General features: G+C 41.8%; 1 protein-coding gene across 9 annotated transcripts in view; it reads right to left on the bottom strand.

Moving 5' to 3' along the window:
- chl1b (cell adhesion molecule L1-like b) overlaps positions 1–20,379 on the bottom strand; it is an 81,036-nt gene that overhangs the window by 11,990 nt on the left and 48,667 nt on the right. For 8 of the 9 annotated variants that reach the window (XM_047583131.1, XM_047583130.1, XM_047583137.1 and 5 more), the window contains 15 exons: positions 19,476–19,607; positions 17,660–17,800; positions 16,264–16,375; positions 15,301–15,467; positions 15,040–15,205; positions 14,826–14,950; positions 14,328–14,429; positions 13,813–14,010; positions 12,543–12,613; positions 10,704–10,926; positions 8,242–8,357; positions 7,804–8,008; positions 7,484–7,606; positions 1,970–2,149; positions 834–863 (listed from right to left, as the gene is read on the bottom strand). In XM_047583131.1, the coding sequence (XP_047439087.1) occupies positions 834–863; positions 1,970–2,149; positions 7,484–7,606; positions 7,804–8,008; positions 8,242–8,357; positions 10,704–10,926; positions 12,543–12,613; positions 13,813–14,010; positions 14,328–14,429; positions 14,826–14,950; positions 15,040–15,205; positions 15,301–15,467; positions 16,264–16,375; positions 17,660–17,800; positions 19,476–19,607 (2,091 nt within the window). The remainder of the gene's footprint in view (positions 1–833; positions 864–1,969; positions 2,150–7,483; positions 7,607–7,803; positions 8,009–8,241; positions 8,358–10,703; positions 10,927–12,542; positions 12,614–13,812; positions 14,011–14,327; positions 14,430–14,825; positions 14,951–15,039; positions 15,206–15,300; positions 15,468–16,263; positions 16,376–17,659; positions 17,801–19,475; positions 19,608–20,379) is intronic. The other variant, XM_047583138.1, reaches the window with a different exon arrangement.

Below are 20,379 nucleotides of genomic sequence, written 5' to 3'. Positions count from 1 at the left end.
TGGAAAAATAGAGGGTGTGTACGTGACGTCACAGCAGGCAAAGTCTCCATGGTTACGGCCACCGAGCGGCAAAAAGTGACAGTTGAACATGGAGATTAGCAGCATTAGCTTGAAACAAAGGCTTTACAATTTAAAAAACGGGGAAGAACTGTTATTTGATTGACTGAACAAACAGATATATTTTTACAGATATCTGCACAGGCACAGAAACCTGGTGCTGTGGTTCACATTACTTCTTCAGTTACGTTCTGGAGGGCTGTCAGATAAGTTTGTGGATGTTGTTGTTTTGATATAGTTACGGCCGACAGTAACTATTTCAGTTCCAAAAATAAATAACAATAAACTGAATATTTGTGATCTCTCCTCATCATCCTTTTCACGCTACACTATTGTATGGCTAACGTTACTTCTCAGTAAAGCTCTTTGCATTAGCATCTTTTATTTAGCTACATTCAACATAACTGAAATTACCTAAAACTAACTGAAGCTGAGACTAATCCACTTTTCCAAATCCACACTAGTTTGTATGGATCATTGTTGAGTCCAGTTGTCCTTAATTTAATCTGAAAATCCACATTTTCCCCGGTTGCACTATATGTACTGATACATTTCACCATGTTTCTGTCTCTTAGGGGGCGTGGCCATGGGGGGCTAGTGACGTCAGTGCATACCCTCTATTGCGGACATGAAGTAGAAGCTACTAGTTACGTTCCTGGAGAGGTGCGCGTCAGGCTACGGCGTTATTGTCTGGGCTGTTGCCGTAGCTACGGCGTCAAATTGACGCAGAAGCATAAACCGCCTACATGTCTGAGCATATACACAGATCTACATACTGAGCCCAGTAGTGGAAGCCAAAGTGGAAGCTGCAGGGGAAAGAAAAATTAAAAATGAGAAGACGGAGGGGACAAGCATTCGTGGCCAAGCAGACGCTCACACACACGGCAGGATCCGAGCTCTTTCTCAAAGCGCTGCATGTTTTTAGCGTATGAGGAAGCAGACAGAGGGCCATTAGGAGAAGCAACACTGACACAGAAACACATGGCACAGTTACCGCAACCAGCCTTCATGCGCAAACACATGTGACACCTCTACAAAACTGCAATTTAGGACATAAAATGAGTCACTTTCCCCGTAATCCTTTTTTTTTTTTTTTCCCAGAATGCAAGTAAACAACCCTCACAGCCAATTAAGCTTCTCTCTGTGACTGTAAGGATCCTTCCAGTAAACGCTAAGTAATGACTTGCATATTCAACACCTGTAGTGTCTTCTAACATTAAGTGGAGCATTCAGAGTTTACACGATGCCACTGAAATGCCTTCGGAGCTGCATTTGAGAAACCGCGGATAGTTTCCGTCGCTCCTGTCCAGTTAGTGAACCTCAGGTGAATCCGCGTACGGCTTTCCGAGTTTCATTTCCCATCAAATCACGCGCTCCTGTTTGAGCCAGCCGAGGTACGGGCCGCAGTCCTCCACAAATGATATGTAATTGAAAAGAAAAGATTACACGCTGCTAGCCGGCTCGTCGTGATTACTTACCCACCGGCTCGCTCATGATTATACAGTTCAGTATCAAAACCTTTAGTTTCCCTCCTGCTCAAAGCAATTTTCTTTCTTAGCTGATTGTTTCATAGCTCACACTCTCCCTCCAATCAATAAGCACTTGCTCTGTCATGACAGTGACAAATGAAATCCTACACTAGAGCCACGTGAAATTGTTTATCCATAAAAATTACTTACATGGGGATATGAAAAGCTCGGCTGCCCGGGCATTTATCACACCGCATGAATTCGGTGCCATTTTATTTTTATTTATTTTTAAATGTAAAGGGAAACCTCTTTGTCACCTCGCGCTGCTTAGCCTCAACTTTTGAACGCTCCTCACTTAGAAAGCACTCACCCACCCAACAAACCCGTCGGGTCCGGCCGCGCGCTGACAATAACGTGACTTTCCTGGACCTTCCAGCACTCACTTGTTTCCAGGGTGGTGGTGCACTCCTCGGTGACGACGGGCCCGCAGCCCACCGTGGTGCAGGAGCGCAGGTACAGCTTGTACTTGCTCACAGGCTCCAGGTCTCGCAGGATCCACGTGGTGGTGTCAGGGTTGCTGATGTCGACCGTCTGCGGTGGTCCCACTTCCTCCGTGTCATTAACTAGAAATAGTAAAAAAAAAGAAGAAACTTAATGCTTTAAATCGTACCCTGTAGCAAGATTATGATAAGGGTGAACGCGTGGCTTTACGGTTCACGAATCCAGTGCATGCGCTATAATAAGAGAGACTATTTTCTTTTCATAATGCCACTGCACCACCACCTAAAGGAAACCTACCACATGTCCTCTAATTGGGTTGTAATTACAGTTGGAAATACGGGGATAAGTGAAGGATTCATTTTTCACCACACACACCTTGTACTTTTCCTGTGCTCCACCGTTTTCTTTTTTTCATAACAGCTATTAGCTTAGCTGGAGGTACTTATATATGCGTTTTTTTTTAAAAAAATGATAAAAGTGATATAATGGGATCTGTGAGCGTTGAGTGCAAAAATCTTCTGTCCGTGTCTCTGAGGCTCTAAAATGTCCAATAAATTCTGACTATGTTCTAAAGTAAAACTAACCAGATTCATCCCTGATGTGGACCCTGTGTGTGATCGATTGTAGGGAAGAAGGCCCCAGTCACGCATTCGCACGTGTTCTGGTTTTGTTCCAAGCTCGATTCCAAGCAGCAGTCAATATTTATTTTACCTCATCAGGTGTCTGGAAAGTTCTCACACAGCCTCACAAAATACACGCTCGAGCCACCAGGCCATTAAAAAAAAAATAAGAAAACATGACAGCCTTGTATCGTTTAACTGGAAAGAAAAATCACCTCCAATTTTTAAGCTGTGGATTAAAGATCTCACGCATCATTTGACGCTGGAGAAAATCTGCCACTCTTCAAGAGGCTGCGCTCCGAGGTTTTATCTTCTAAACCTTCACAGAGAACAGGAATCCCAGGGACGTTATGGCTGTGCTACAGTGTCTTTGTTTTTTTCTGAGTTTATTTTACTCATACTTCTTATTATTTAGCTTTCTGTTGTTGTGTATAGGTGCATTGTCTCCCGGGTGTTGTGTACTGTCTGTATTGTGTTGTTAGTCTTTGCACCATCTCTTGTTCTTGTACACGTTCACTTTAAGCTCAGTCCCTTGTATTGTTCTTAGTCCTATGTGTTCATGTAGCTAACCTGCTCTATACGGTTGTACTGACAGTAACAAAATCTCTTTCAGTTTATGTGTTACTTATTGACCAATTCATGTTTATCTACTTTTAGTTTGTCTCTTATACACCTGATTATACTTATTAACTGATTGATTTGAGGCATGGTTCGGTTTAATGGACCATAGGTTTGCATTAAAAACAACCTTTCATTAAGTAGTGCATGAACAACACGTTGAGTTTGATCTATTAGGCTATTTGTTGTAACACAACACATCATTTGCCATCTAAATAATATGAAACTATTATCTTTAAAATGCTTAAATTAAATACAGTTATACATTTGTGTTCATCTATGTGTGAAATTTCATTAAATGTTTAGGAAACATGGGTTAAAACTGTCATTTTTTTTATTATTTATTTTATTATTATTTTTTTTATTTGTAGTGTGATAGAAATGATGCTTTCCTCTGGAGTAAAATACCTAAATGATGGAATATTTAAATAATTTCATTACAACCACTTTCAGGAAGTATTGCTACAAACAGTATTATGTAGGATGTCAAAACTATTTCTACAAATATGTGTTAGATTAATTCAAATTAATTTCCAATTTCCAGACCAAATTCAACCAAAATTGTGAAAAATATGTGACGTAAAGACGCTGCTGCTGCTGCAAGACGACTCTACCAGGTGAGAAAAAGACAAATTTGTTTTTAGCTTAATACAGCAGCAAATTATGACTTTACATCCTGAATTTATTTGTGTATTAGGGGTCTGCGCTCAGTCTCATTGAGATGGGGAGTTATTTTTTTTCCCGCTATGTAAAGCAGCCCAGTAAGCAGGGGGGTGGCATTTATGTTCTTTGTGGCAAAAACAAACACAGCAGGTGTTGAGGTGACCTTTGCTGTGAAAAACTGCAATGTCTCTCTGGTAGAAGCAACGGAAACAATGACGAGAATGTATTGGTCTCCTTCTATTTTTTTTCTCCCGGACATTTTTATTTCTAGAAACAACAAAACAACAAAACCACGCTCAGTGTTGGGTGAATTTTGCAATTATTACGCTGTCAGCTTCCTCTGAAACACTGAGGCCTGACTCAGCCAGGGCACATGATGTTGGTGGTGGTGAAGATGGAAAGGTCTGAAGAATTAAGCGGCAGAATGAGAAGATTTGTGCCAAAAAAAGGTGCCGTGTTAGTTGTTTTCTTTAAGGGTGACCAGACGTCCACGATTTCTGGGGACAGTCCCCATTTTGGATGACCTGTCCCCCGGCTAAACCTGTCCACGAAAATGTCCCCAAATTTTGGCTGTTTATGAATGAGAAAAAAATGGTGCACACAGACTACAAGTATTATGGTAGCCGGTTGTGCTTCTATTGACATTACAGACATAACAGATTAAATATGTTTAAATATGTCAAAATAAATGAAACCATAATTGTGCCTGTTTCTTTATTTCATTATTATTTACTTAATTACTGCAGTGGGGTCGCAAAATCTTTGGTTGATTAGACATTTTCTTTATATATATACTTTTTTAATTTACGGATAAATGTGTATATATATATACAGTTACATCACTGTATATCTGTATGTTTATGTCAGCTGTGTTTATGTTTCTGAATATTTGAACCTGTGTATTATTTGAACAGCTTAATATTGAATGTAAAATGTTAATAATAATGTATATTTATAAATAGCACTAGGCCGAGTTTAATATAGAACACATATAGTAGGTAGAGGGTCCCTACTTAATCTCTCCATCAGTCTGTGGATCCTTGGCGAGAAAAACGTTGAAGACCAAGTTCAAAGTGTTCAAATATGGGCTCAGATCGATCTGCATTATAATACAGACGCAAACAACGTGAATAATTTTTATCCTGGAATAAGTGGAGCTACTGCACCATGCGAAGGATAATACTGCTTGCATTTTAGGTGTGTAATGGTAAATTGCTCTGAACAAATGGGTGTTTTGAAATGATAGAAGAGATCGAGTGCAAACCCTCGTCTTCAATCTCCCCGTGAGAGGAAGCGAAACCATCTCTTCAGGCTGTGTAGGCATGCCATGCTCCAGGCTTTAGAGTGGGTTAACAGCTCTTTTAGGCACGATGCCACCCACTCACTTTAGGGTACATTCAGCCTTTATATTCTAGCGGTTCAGAAAGGAACAAAATCATGTGGTTGTATCTAGATGGGTTTAGGGAACCGTTACTATAACCACCGCAAAATGCACTGGTACAGGAAACGGCATCGTTGATTGTCTTTGGTGACAACGTGTGTGATTGGAGTTTTTCTTTTATTATTTGTTTTTTTTTATCTCCAATCATGCTCGGTGTGTTAAACAACACAACACAATCCTGAGATGTGACGTCGCTTTTAAAGGCTGCTGTTAACAGCTGCGTCCTCGTTTGAGATTCCACTTGAATCGCCGAGGTTGCCCTGACAGCTGGCTGCATTATCCTCAACGCTTCACACACCACTTCCTTTTGGGAGGGGGGGCGTCAAAGAAAAACGTTAAAAGAAAAGTCACACTTCGAAGGGTCCATACGCTTAACTGCTGTGGCACAATGAAAACGTCCTCTCGTGAAATACTGTATGACGCTCGCTGCAGCCGCCAGATCAACCTCAATTACCCGGGAGAGGCGGCGCTGTTTGAAGTTAGCCATTAGCTCCCGTTATGACTTTTGTTTAAGGACAGCGATGTGTGTGTCAACACACGGGATGTGTTCGGTGACTATGTCCCCCGGGGGCTGTGAGCTATGCTGAAGATGTCCCCTGCAGACAGGATGGGGTCAGCAAAGCAGCCGGATCTTAACAGACTGCGACACCGTGGCTTTGGTCAGCACTACCCCCACCTCCGACATGTCTCCTATACGCACGGTCTGACCCCGGCCTTTTCAGAGCAATGATTTTTCATCCCGAGGATCACGGGTTACACAATCACACCTTCCTTTCCCATACAAACACTGCACACTCTCGTCTGCGTCGTTGCAGTGCATCTTAGAGGAAGACATGGCGTATTACACTGAAGCTGTTCAGCATGCTGATGCATAGTCAAATTGAAATATATGGCTTGCGGGTTTTCCTTTAGATGGTGAAAGCGAAAGAGAAGCACAGGTATGCAAACACGATTAAATGCAAGAAAAGAGTCATCATCTGTCATCATCGTAGTTGATTAGGGATGGGTACCGATACTTAGTGCTGATGCTAACGGTAGCAACCAGAACAAAAAGCCACCCAGATTTCGGTGCTTCGTTTCAGTGCCATTGAATTTTTAATTACGGTCCCCTTAGTCAAGTGTAGCATAGGACATTTTTTTGTTATTTGCACTTTACAAATTTTCAATAAAGGAGCTAAGTATGGGCATCGATAGGATTTTATTGATACCGGTGCCATTATCGATTCTGCTTATCGATCCGATTCTTTATCAGGTCCCTTATCAATTCCTCCTGTGAATTTTTGATTTAGAAAAAGTAGGAATTCATGGTTTTGTGTAGTTTCACTTGTGTAAGAAAACAAATATAAAACTAGTCATTGGATCCTCACTAACTCTGCTCTGTGTAACTAAGTAGCTGCACTCGTTGACCGGAGATTGTCAAACACATTACACTCTCTGTATTTAATACATTGCGTCATTTACATATTCTCTATCGTGTTGGTGGCGTTGTCGCCTTTGCTTGAAATTCCGGTGCTGCATAAGTTGCACGTTGTGCCGTTAAAGTCCCTTCTAATGAAATGTAGCCACCGTTTCAGTCTCTCTGCCAGCAAGTCTTCCTTGTCCTGATGTGAATGACGTGCTTTGACATAAAGATTCTTCTTCTTCTTTCGTTTTATGGAAGTTGGCAAACTGCTTAAGTTTTAGGTGCATTACCAAGCCACCGTCTGGACTGGGATGTAAAAATTCAGCATGAAAAGTATCGATAAGGGGAATCAATAAGCATGTAGGCTAATGATATCGATTTATTAGATCAGTTGGAGTTGGTTCTTTAGAAGAACCAGTTATCGATGCCCATCACTTCACGTGACATCGAATCAGTTTTTCACCTACATGGAGGGAAGTGAACCTTAAATGCCTAAGGCCAAATGTTTGCCAAAAGTTTGCAACCTGCAACAAGGGAGGTAACACCTGGAATTAGATTCAGCATCTGACTACGAGTACCACAAATAAAATGGCATCGTTTTTGGACAAAGTTTGTATGTTTTCATTCTTTAAGCACCGGATAAAACCCTTAACGATACCCATCCCTATAGTTGATATAATTAGGCATGAGGACAAGGCTTGTGGATACGTACTGAGCTGGTACTCCAGGAGGTATCCAGTGAGAATCCCATTAGGCTCCAATGGCGGGGCCCAGGCCAGAGACACGGTGTGCCTCTGTACATCTGTGACCCTGAAAACAGCATTTTTCTCTGGGACTGTAGGGGCCGAGAAGGTAACACACACACACACACACACACACACACACACACACACACACACACACACACACACACACAGAGTAAGCAGTCGAATTCTGCAACCCAGTTTCTTTTGCTATTATTAGTCTTTCCCTTCAGTAGTTGCGAATCAATACGCTTCATGCTGTTTTTTTTTTTTTTTCCCACTATCCTACCTCCCTCTGGGGTTTTGAAGTTGACGGGATGGCTTCCTGGGCCGTTGCCCCTCCCGTTGAAGGTCATGACGATGAGGCTGTACTCGGAGAAGGGCGTGAGTCCCGGTACCGTGGCGTGGTTCCGATCCCCGGGGATCGCCAGCGTGTGTTTGTCTCCGTGGCTCTTCTTCGAGTTCACCAGGCTGCGCAGACGCCACCAGTTTACCTACGTGAGAAGAAAGACACGCAGGGCCACCGTCAGCGGCGGCTACAAGGCGTCCAACTTTTCGAGCATCATGCATATGTATCACCAGGAGGGAACGCGGCGTGCAGAAAAACATCGAGCGGGCCAAGTAAAAGCAGACAGAGTGGGGTGAGGGAAGCAAACGTTCAGAGCAAGGTCATGGCCGCTCCTTTTAAACTGTGTCTAAAAGAAAAGGTCTGTTTTTGAGGTATTACCCTGTAGCCTCCCAGATGTCCATGTAGCTTGTCCTTGTGTACTCGTGTCCAGCTAACCTTGACCACTGAGCTGTTCATCACCTCCACAGCTACATCATCAGGCGCTGCAGAGGGAACTGCAAAGGCAAACACTCATTAGACTCCACAGTACGCTGCAAGTAAGTCAAGTAAAAACAGAGCAGTGAGGCAAGACCAGACTGAGTCACTCTGGGGGGGAAACAAACATGAATTATTTTTATTTAAAGCTACGTCGGTAGGGATCTGTCAAAATAAGACAAAATACTATTTAGGAAGCTACGATTAGCGATCACCACTTTAACAGCGACAACCTATGAGGAAGGAAGCTCTATGATGTCAAAGGACCGTCGAGCTGAAGGGGGTGAATACTACGGTTCCTAACACCACTGGACCAGAGGAAGTGTAATGACCTGAGGTGACCTCCTGAGGACAAGTCCAGAAGAAAGCTAAACAAAAGAAATACAATAAATGTCTGTAGAGGCTGTTCTCTTGAGAACACTGGAGTTGCTGCAGTCTACAACCTTGAAACTCAGACAAAGTCAGACCCTCAGTGTGAAACATTTCAACAAAATTGCAAAGCATATAAATAAATAACTTCACAAGCCTGCTTGCATATTAATTCAACATAAAAAATAAAAATAAATACCAGAACTGCACAGAAATTAAAGTCTGTTTAACTAAACTGTGTAGCTTCTCTATAGAAACCATGTCGTAAAGACACACTAGATGATTTGCACCAGAAATGGCAACAAGAGGTGAAACAACTGTGAACCATTAAAGTGTAAACTAACCAGCCACAACATTATGACTACTGACAAGAGAGGTACATAACATCTTGTGACAATTCAGTGTTCTGCTGGGAAACTTTTGGACGTGGCATTCATTGGTGTGGATGCTACTTAGACATGTAGCTCCCACCTAGACCAGTCGAGACACCCCCACCCCCATAGCAATGACACTCCCCATCAGTATGCAGCCTGACACAGACATACACAAAAAAACGCTTTAGGAACAACTTAAAAAACATGAAGAACAGCACAAGGTGTCGACCTGGCCTCCAAATTCACTAGATCCCAAACAACACCCTGTCTCCAGACACCACAGGACATCCTCAGATGGCACATGTCCATTCTCTGATGAGTCACAACTGTTTTGGAGGAACAAGGGACATCTACACGATATTAGAAAGGTAGTCATAATGTTATGCCTGATCGGTGTATGTCAATAAACTGCATACAGGTTGGTCACTTTTATCTTCTCTTCTTAAGAAAAGGCTGCATCAGCTGATTAAAACCATCAGAGCATAGACAGATGCCATCACAGGCTAAATAACACCATTTATGACAAGTGTTAAATAATAAGTCTTATGATCCTTGATACCAGCTCCTTCGTATTTCTGCCTTTTATACTGTTACATGTTGATGCCTCTAATACACTAAATAACATGGCAACATCCAGCGATCTGGCAGACAGGAAGCTACATTAAACACATAAAACAGTGACTATTGTTGCTGCAGATGAACAGAATGAGCAGATGTTGCTGTGAGCTCTATTTTGGTCTCCACCGCACAAAATATTTGTTTCTTTAGCTGCTCAGTGGTCTGGATGTTTACTGGCTTGCAGCTACCTTTGTCTGCCCAGTAGATTAATTAGAGCCGTGCTGGTGATAATGAAATGCTCTTTAAAGATGAGGGGACCTGAAGAGTCAGGGACACTTAGTTAAAAATGTTACCCTATTCACCTGTAGAGTCTCGCCTTAACAAATAGATAAGACCATGAAACTTCTGCAGTTGATTACTTACATAAATACAATATTTTTTTGTATTACAAGTTTTCTGTGAATGTATATTTAAATATGCAAATGAGGAGCTATCTCAAATAAGTCTAATATGCGCTCATTTGCATACATTTCCAGAAATCTGAATAATGGCTAAAGTGAGGTTCAAAATTCTTGTTTTATTTTGTCAACATATTATATTTCCAGGTACTAACAGAGGGAATTTTGGTTATCTCCTTTTATCACTACATAAATCACAAAATCAGGGTCTGAATGATATATTTAAAATCTCCTCTGTAAATACCTGCAGAATGCAGTTGGAAACAAATCTGGAAAGTTTGGTATTTGTAAGTGCTACTGAAGTGGAGATTTCTGGCTCAGAGTAGCAGAGAATTTGATTTTAAAGTTTTACGTCGTAAAATTATGTATACTTTTATTGGAAACCACTATGTACCAAAACCAAATCTACTCAAATCCTTCACAACACATCATATAATCATATCAACATCATGTAATATCAAAATATCACATTAAAGTTTGAATAAATTCATTTGTTAATGCAGCTAAATAGCAAACAATCTCAAAATTGATCAGTGTAATGCACTGTGAACTGTGATTTTTTTCCTTTAAGTAAAAAGATATCAGGTGATTAAAGTTTGCTACTCACAGTCTTCTCCTGAATAACCGGTCACTATCTTGGGTTCGGGCCCCCAGCCCTGATGGTTCCTGGCTTGGATCTTGATTTCGTAGGGCACAAAGGTGGGGGTGTTCCCAACGACGAATGAGTGCCTCTTCACCGTGTGCTCCTTCCAGTCTTCCTCCACATCCTGTCGCCTGTAACTCACCTTGTACTCCAGACCGGGGCCGTTGTGCTCAATGGGTAACAACGGCTGAACGACAAAAGAAAGCAATAGAAAGTGCTAAAGTAGTTGTAAAAGTATAAAAAGAATTACCTGTGGGGAAGAATGGAAACTTCCGATCAGAATTATTATCAATATCAAAAAGTGTCCCACAAGGATCTGTTCTGGGACCCGCTCTATTTAAAATGTATATAAATTATATTGTCTTTGCACTAGACAACTGTATTGCTCATCTTTACGCAGATGACACTGTTTTGTATTGTTCAGCAGATTGCAGAATTGCAGATTGAGGCAATCTTTCTATCAGCCCCTTTCTGTACAACAACATTGGTTGGACGTCTGTTGCACAGAGGTGGGACAAACATGCTCAAAAATCTTTCTTACACTTCAAGTTCCACTGGTTCACTGTGAACTAGGAAAATCTGCTTTTAGTTTTTGTGCAGCCAACAGCGTGGAACCATCTCCAAAATATTCTCATGATTGACACTCTCATTACTCCTGGGCACTTTAAGACAGGGGTCTTCAATGTTTTTCAGGCCACTGACCCCCAAACTGATGGTAGGGACCCCCTACCTACTATATGTGTGTATGTGTTCAATATTAAACTTGACCTAGTGCTATTTATAATTATACATTATTATCATCATTTTGAAGACCTATGCTTTAAGACATTGCCCTCAAAATACCTTAGTGTGCACCTGCTTCACGGAGCTCTGAGTAGTGTCTCCTAATGTTTTAGTTTGTTATTTTGTATTTCTATGTTCTTGTACCCCGACATCATTGCAAATGAGCGAAACCCCAATGATTTTTCGAGACTTAAATAACAGAAAGAATAAAAGCAAAAGTAGAAAAAAGGAAATAAAGAACTACAGCCTGAAGGGTTTCATTGAGACGCTCGCAGTTGCATAAGAAGCTTCTTGTATTTGCCAGCTCAACGTCACTATATCCATGGGATTAAAATGACAAGCTAGACCAGTGAACTGTGCTTGGAAACGCTGGCTCTGCTTTATCCAACTGTCTAATAAAACAATGGAACAATTGACCTGGTCTTGCAGCGAGGCTTTTCTTTGATACGGGGCTTGCTGAGACATTGTAGATGAAAAGATTCGCCTCCTCATAGAGGTGGGACCGTGAGAAATAGAATGAGATACCATTATCCAGAAAAGCAAATCATTAACAGTGGGAGAGCTCATGAATCCAGGGTTCAGGAGCGACGTTACCATGACAGAGCCACCGGATAATAAGTGAAGGGGAGATTCATCTTTCTACAATAAAGCCGAATATATTACCGTGAGTGTTAAAAGAAAATTGTCCTTTTCACAGCCTCCCTTTCTCTTTCTAATCAAAGAAAAAGAGCAGCTTCCAATGGAAATTCATTCACGGTGATCGAAAGAAGAAAAAAAAAAGCTTTTCTAAAGATTTGAACTGAAGAATGAAATATCAAAAATGGGCCATATCCATTTCTAAAATAAAATCCTATTGGTAATTGTCTATGAAAGATTGATAACACTTCATCTCTGCTCTCTTAGGGAAATTCTTTGACTGACAAAAACTGTAGCAGAAGTGAATAATTCACTTTGCAAAGGCGTGCCACGTTGAGGAATTCAGAGTAAGGGGATAATAACAGACCAAACTCTTTTACTTACCTCCCAGTTGATATTCATTTCATGCGGCAAATGACCTTCGATTTTGATATTTTCAGGGTTCTTGTCGGGGGCTGTGGAAAAGAAGGGATATAGATTTTTGTTGGCATTGTTAGCGGAAGAAACCCCGAGTGAAACGGGCGCACAAGAGAGCAGGTTTTCAACAAGAGTGGAATCAATTATGTAGCGGGGGCTGAGGTTTTAAAGTTCACAGAGCGGCGGTGTTGGCGGCTCCAGTAGCCTGGAGTGGACCTTATCAAAAAAGTAGGTGTGGGAAAAAATATCGATATGGCAATATATCACGATACAGTGCAATACAATTGACTCAATTCATCCAATGAATTATCACTGTCATCTGATGTACATATATACAATGTGTAATTTAAGTTGCACTTAAAATTTCTCAGTGAACTACGAAGAATATTGCAATATATCGCAATATCATAATATATAGCAATAATGTATCGTATCGTGACTCAAGTATCGTGATATGTATCGTGAAGTCCTTGCCAATAGAAGGTATGCATGTGACATCACAGCAAGTGAAGTCTCCATGGTTACGGCCACTGAGTGGCAAAAAGTGACATGGAGATTAGTTTAATTTTAATTTTAATTTTAAAAAAGGTGCTGTTGTGTGATTGACTGAACCAACAGATTTGAAAAGCAGCCAGAGATATATTTTTAGAGATATCTGCCAAAAAAAAGAGAAATAAATGTATCACTGCATTATGAAGAAACAACTGAAATCTGGGCACAGAAACCTGGTGTTGTGGTTCAGTGTCGGGTAATATTAATTTATGCTGTATTTTTTGATTAAGTCATTTTGGCGTAGTTACGGCAGTAACTATTTCGGTTTCAACAATAAATAACAATAAAATGCTCCTCGTTATCCTTTTAATGCTACAATATTGTATGGCCAAAATTACTTCTCAGTAAAGCTCCTAGCGTTAGCATCTTCTGTTTAGCTACATTTATCATAACTGAAATGACCTAAAGCTAACTTGAACTAACTGGAACTGAGGCTAATCCACTTTTCCAAATCCATACTAATTCGTATGGATTATTGTTGAGTCCAACTGTCCTTAATTTGATCTGATAATCCACATTTTTCCCAGTTTCACTGTATTTACTGATAGATTACACTGTGTTTTTGCCACTCAGGGGGCGTGGCCCCAGGTGGCAGTGACGTCAATGCATACCATTTATACCCACGCCTACAAAAAAGTATATTAAACAAGAGCGTAAGGAAGGAAGGAAGGAGGACTCTTCAGACCTGCCGCTGGGGTTTTGTATCTCCCCGTGGGCTCGCTGACAGGACCCTTCCCCACGCCGTTGACGCCGGCCACGCGGAAGCTATAGTCGACGTGGCCGTGGAGTTTAAGGACGGCCGAGTTGCGGTTCCCGGGGACTCGGAGCAGCTCCTTCCAATTGCCCGGCTCCCACTGACTCTCCTCGTACTCGATGATAAACTCTGTTGACAGGCATAAAGACAATCACAGCAGTCCCTCACCTCTACGGCTCTTGCCAAAGGATTGCTTATCTAACCACCAGCTGTGCAGTAAACTCCTGCTCTGGGCATGTTGATTCCAAAGGGAGACTAATCATAATTCATGCTCGGGTGAACCAATAATGGATTCATATTGTACAAGATGGTATCAAACAAGTGCATTTACACAGAGAATAATGCCAAAGTGTGTTATGTCATGTTAATGCTTTCACGCTGCTTCAGTGTGCTTCAGTGTATGTGTTGACACCTGCACGCACAGATGCTCCCTTTTTCTTTTTTACCCGTGGTTGAGTTGTTGTGATCGTCCCCGGGGATCCATTTCAGCGTCACACTTCTGCTCTTGTGTTCAGACAATACCAAGTTCTCAGGTGCATCTGGGACATCTATATATATATATATATATATATAGAAAAAAAAAATCATCACAACAGCATGGCTTTGGAAAATCACAGACACATCAATCTCCGCTGCAGGAAAAGGCCAAGGGGACAAATGTTCAATCAAATCATCCCGAGAGTCAGAGGATGTGGAACGAGCCGCGTCGCCTTATTGGCTGCCGCTGTTCTTTCAGACTTTGAGATGTCAACAATATCTCGGAGGGGCTGTCAGCGCAACGCAGCGCTGCACTAATAAAGCCGTGCTCTGCGTTTCCATGCTCTGCGTTGGCTTCCTGACATTTTGATCACATTATGAATGTGTCACACAGATTAATGCAGAACCAGAGGTCCTTTGGCTCGGAGCAGAAACGGTGCTCATATCCTGCAGGTTGGCTGGCTTACCTAAGACCGTGAGCCGGGCTGTGGCCGTGTCCCGGTCCACTGGAGTCTTTGCCACGCAGGTGTACACACCCTGGTCAATGTGGCTCACGTTGAAAATGTGAAGAATCCCGTCTTCCAGAAAGTATCTGTGGACGGAAAACGCAGAGACACGATATTGATTGACAAAACTGAAAAGTAAAGAGGCTCTCCAGAAGGGACTGAGTCGGTATATTACCTTGAATTCTCGGTGTAGTTGAGGCCTATCTCCATATCATCTTTTTCCCACAGGAGCTCAAAGTCATTGCTGAAGGACTTGTCGTACTCTGCCCGGCATGAGAGTTGGGCTGTGGTGCCTATTAAGATCTGCTGGTCCTCTGGGGTCACCACTATCCTAGTGGGATCTTCCACAGACAGGGCCCAGTTAGTTACGTTTCAAGGACAGTGAGCTGCAGTAAACACTGATATATATTTCTTTTTTAAAGTAAAACTGTTTTACCTTTTACATAAAGCACGGCGGTGATGGCGGACGACCCCTCCGTGTTTTTGGCCAAGCACGTGTACTGGCCCATGTCCTCCTTCTCTACGCCGTAAATCTCCATCGAGCCGTTGTCGTGAACGGTGAACCTGGGTCCCTCCACAGATTCAGGCGAATCGTCTCTGCTCCTGGAAAAGATTCAGAAAAAAACAACAAAAAAATGACAAGTGTGGACACTGCAATCACTGCAGCAATGTGATAAATGCCAACTACTTTACTGACATTGCATCTGGTCACAAGTTTGACATATTCATTCATTTATAAATTGCAATACTTCATACATTGTTTACAGACTTGAATATCCATCTTTATATTGGGAGAATAAAGCGTAAACTGAAGGCAAGATTAGCTGACCCAATAAGAACTGGCAATCCCAAACATCCTCTGGCTGTTCATTATAAACATTGCAAATCATGGCAGTTGTAATTCTTTAAAGATATTGGAGCATATTGAAAACTCAATCAGGGGTGGAGACAAGTTCAGACGACTCAGAGTCATTCTGGCATTTTGAAGAACTGGACTTCTCCCCCTTTGTGTAATTGTTCTCTATTGTAACTGTGAGTTCTGTTGTCTCTTAGGTAGCTCCTTAAAGAAAGAAAAAAAGCCATTTCTTAGTCCATTACCAAGCTCAATACATGGGCGTATTATAATATTCATGTATGTTTATTTAATTTTTGATTATTTGTTGAATTTATGATAAACTGTGTGGTGCGAGTTCCCTTCATGTCATTGGCAGGCCACACTTTTTATCATCACCGTCTAGAGTGCCTCAGATCTCTTTCTATAAATTAGACTGTAGCAGCAACACAAAGCATCTGAATGGAACAGGAGAGTGTAAGAGAGGGACCGTACGCACCAACCAGTTGAGATCTACTGCTCCCTGCTGGTGTATCTGAGCCGGTGTTTGGGAAATGGCACACTTACCAAGTGATCATGGAGGGGGGAGAACTGAAGACCTTGCAGTGCATCGTCAGCCCCTTCCTCTCCACGGCTGAGTATTCCTCCCTGTCTTTGGTCAAAATCATAGGGGGCAGATCTGAACGGGAGGAGACACAGAAAGTAATCATCAATCTGAGGTCTAGAGATGTTCGATACCACTGATTTCCTTTCTGATCCCAATCAGAGTAAAATTCAGGTTGTTATCCGCAGTACCAATGCAGATACTTTGTGTAAATACACTCTAATGCGTCTGGTAAACCTAAAACAAGTAGTGTATTTCAAATCATAGCTTCATAAAGAGTCATTTATTTTAACTAAAATCGATTCTCAAATCAAAATACAGATACTTTCAATACTTCAGTAATTGGTGGTAATGTATAGGAACACGGTGGAAAGTATCTAAACTATTGAGTTGTGGCAACACAACAAACCTTGTGAAACACCTCAGGTCAAACCACAACACAGAATACGAAGCATTTGTGATGAGGAGGACAGAAGAGTAGAGAACAGAGGTATCAGAAGTATCGATATTTCAGTATCGATCACTCCTGAGGTCGAGAAAAACAGACGGGAAGTAGGTGCGTGTGAACTACACGTGGAAACGCAGCAGAAAGCGTGATGAGGCCTGTGTTTTTTAAAAACACTGTGAAGCCGGAACGGAACGAGGCAAATAATTGCGGGTTAAACAAGGTGACAACCCCGCTGCCTTACCTGCGCGTTAATTGTGCGATTCTTTGTGTAAGAAAGTGATTCAGCTGTCAGGTTGTCAGAAATTTGAAAATGAAATCAAAGTGGCAAACAATGCAATAATGAGCCAGTCGAGCGTGTGCACCTTATCAGTTGTAGCCAAAGCCTCCCATTAAAGCGGCCTGGCTCTGCTAATTGTTTACAAAGGCAGCGGCTGGGACTTAACATTCAGGCTCTGGCCAGCTTTATTAACTCCTGTGTCACTGAGAATGAGAGCAAACTCGCCACTTTTCAGCAGAGTGACGGAGAGCAACATCCTGTCTTTTTATTTCTTTATTTATTTTTTATCTGCTCTTGTAAAGCAGCACATGTTTGTCTTATGGCAGCGGAATCAGTGTGGGACTGAGGGGGAACTTGTTAGCATATAAATGGCAGGGAACAGGGCTCGCCGCTCCGCAGGGACCGAAGCTAGCTTGAATGAAGGAGTACAGCGTGCAGACAGCTCTCCTTCCCTGGGCGCCTCCCTTTCTTTATGGGCGTACGCCGGCGTCAGCGCCAGCTCTGGAGCTTGACACATCAGTCGGCGGCGACGCACCGCAAACTCCCGAACAACGTGAACGGATTGTAATTTCAGGCAGAAAACCTGCTGGTAACAAAAGCAGCGGTGCACGGAAATAAAAGTGACTGTACTCACTCATGATCATGATGTTGGCGTTGGACAGGAGGGTTCCGTGCCTGTTGGAGGCCTCACACTGATAGACTGCGCTGTCAGAAGCTTTGGGGTTATGCAGAACTATCTCATCGCCGACCATCTTCCTGTTGGCTGCCGGGGAGTCTGTAAGAGATCAAAGATACATGTTAAGAGATGCAGACACACAGCATGCTCTGTGTACAATTGTCTCTTCCAGATGCTCTCTTGCAAACTTAATTTACAGAAAGCCCCACAAAGTGAACGCAATGAAGGCAAATGCGGGGTTTGTTGTATAATGTATGGATCCGTATGCAGTGTTTCCATTTCCTGCACACCAGTGTGTAAATATCCAGCCACTATCTCCACTCACAGTGGAAAATCAGGATGACACACGATGAAAATCAATGGAGCTTCCAGGTCTTCTGTCCACTCATCTGAATTCAAGTTGCAGTTGCAACAGCCCAAGCTGAGCGTGGTATTCTTTACCTCCCGACTGCACGTGAGCGGTCACATCAGCCATAATGCAATATGAGTGTAGACTGTTAGACTGAAGAATGTTGACATGTTGATCCATAACTCTTCCACATGTTCACCACTTTCAAACGTGTGCTCTTCAACCTCAGCTAAAACGGACTCAAAGAAAGAAGACTAAAGAAAAGATCCTTCTGGATCCACGCGGGGCTTTGTGAATTTTATGTTTTGGTTTTTTTGCATGCAAAAGACAGAAACACTAAATTTCAGTGTGCATGATATTCATTCAGAATTTCTCAATTTTTTTATTGAGCACATTCAAAACTGTGTATTTAGCCAAAGTGCTGCACAGGGACATGAGAACAGATCTCAAACTGAGGAAAAAAAATATTTTAAGAGAGGATGTGCAGAGGAAAGTGGTTCCAAAGTTTAGGGGCAGTGACGGAAAATGGAACAACTCCTCAAAAATGAAGCTAAAGCAAGTAGAGCTCCCCCTGGTGGCTGGCTGCAGTACAGGTCATAAGCTCCACCTCCTCCATGTTAGTGGATGGGACTTGGGTCGAACTAAAACACTAAAGTACACGTCACAAAATATTTCCAAGGATGGTTTCTGTCATTTTAGGTAGTTGAAGTATAATTTTAGTTATTTGGCGCTATTGAAACAGGATGTGACATCTTAACTTGATAACTATAAGTTGCCTTGCCAACTTTCTGTGAAGAAGTCCAGAAGAACCGTGAGACTAGGACAAAATGAATAAATAAACAGATAAATAAATGAATAAGAACCGTGTATATTCCAACATGTCTTTGTAACTCGGGGTAGAGATAGAGCAGAGTGCAGCATTAATCCAGCGATACAGTAGATAGTCTGGCGGAAGTGTGGGCGGGTCATCGATAACGTGGCATCCCTCTGAGAAAGCACTGCTCAGATTCTGGCTCCAAACTCGCGAGATGGGGCCGCCCACATCCCCGGGAAAATAGCATCCGTTTGGCCAATGCAAGGAAGCGGAGATGCGTTGTTCTATAATGAAAGACATCTCAGGGTACAACCTGAATGCAACAAGCATTCGAACTGCTGACCTTCTCAGATTGATTATTTAATAGTGTGGGCAGTAGTTTTCACAGTTTACAGTAAATAAATAATAATAAAAAAAAAAAGCTGCTCCATCCGAACTATCAAGAGGCCAACTGGTTAACCTGCCTAAGAGTTTACTTTTTATTAGATAACATGTTTTTGTCCCAATATGCTCAAATCAGTTTTTACCTTCCCCGTCCGTTGAGTGCAATCTTTCGCGGCAGGAAGCAAAACAACATTTAGAGAGTTTAAAGCGAGTCTAAAGAGACTGACCCTGCAGAGGTAAGCCGTTCACCCTCCACGTAGTAGTCGGCTGAGGAGTCCCAGTGGCCGAGCACTTGATGCGCACCTCTGAGCCGATCATACTGAGCTGACTCTCGGGCTCCAAGTCCCACTCCGGAGGCTCTGGGAACACACACAGACCACGTGATGTTATCAAACTGACAAGTGTCACACAGCCTGACCAATTTCAAGACGGCACGGTGACGTTCATTCCCAGAAAACCCAATGAAAGAACTAACAGCTGCACACGCTGACACTGGACATGTTAAAGGTGTCGTTTTTCTTTAAATGATGATTTGAAATTTGTGCTTTGCATCTACAGTGATGGAACATAATCTAATGTATCATACTCCTTGAGATACTTGTTTCAATCTTTTGCTACTCTATTATATTCATTTATTTGGATCCTCATCAGTCACTACCAAAACTACACAATAAAAACACAAAAACCAAAAGAAAAAAATATATAAAAGAAATATATACTAAAATTGCATAAATGTGTCCAAGAAAATTTCCTATTGATGATCAAATAATCAGAAATGATTTGTTAAATCACAACAATCAAACACTTTTACATGTTAAATGTGTAACGACTGTTGGTAACTGTTCCATATTTTCATTCCTCTGTCCATAACAGTGTTTATTTCTGCTGAATTTGTTAATGCCATTATTTTCCATTTATTTTGTTCAATTAATTCAATTTATTTTTACACCTATTTCCATTTTGCCAGTGGTCCTGAATAGTTTATTCATTTATTTATTATTATTATTATGTACAGCCGAGCTACTGTTACCAAGCTGTTTCCTCTGTGGATGAATAAAGTTAAGTCCAATTCTTCAATTCAGAAAGATGTATTGTAAACTTATTCTTTTGTTGTTAGTATCTCATTTTGTA

Source organism: Mugil cephalus, chromosome 4, assembly GCF_022458985.1.
Source record: "Mugil cephalus isolate CIBA_MC_2020 chromosome 4, CIBA_Mcephalus_1.1, whole genome shotgun sequence".
NCBI classification, from domain to species: Eukaryota; Metazoa; Chordata; class Actinopteri; order Mugiliformes; family Mugilidae; genus Mugil; species Mugil cephalus.
This window is presented reverse-complemented; position numbering and strand designations above follow the sequence as displayed.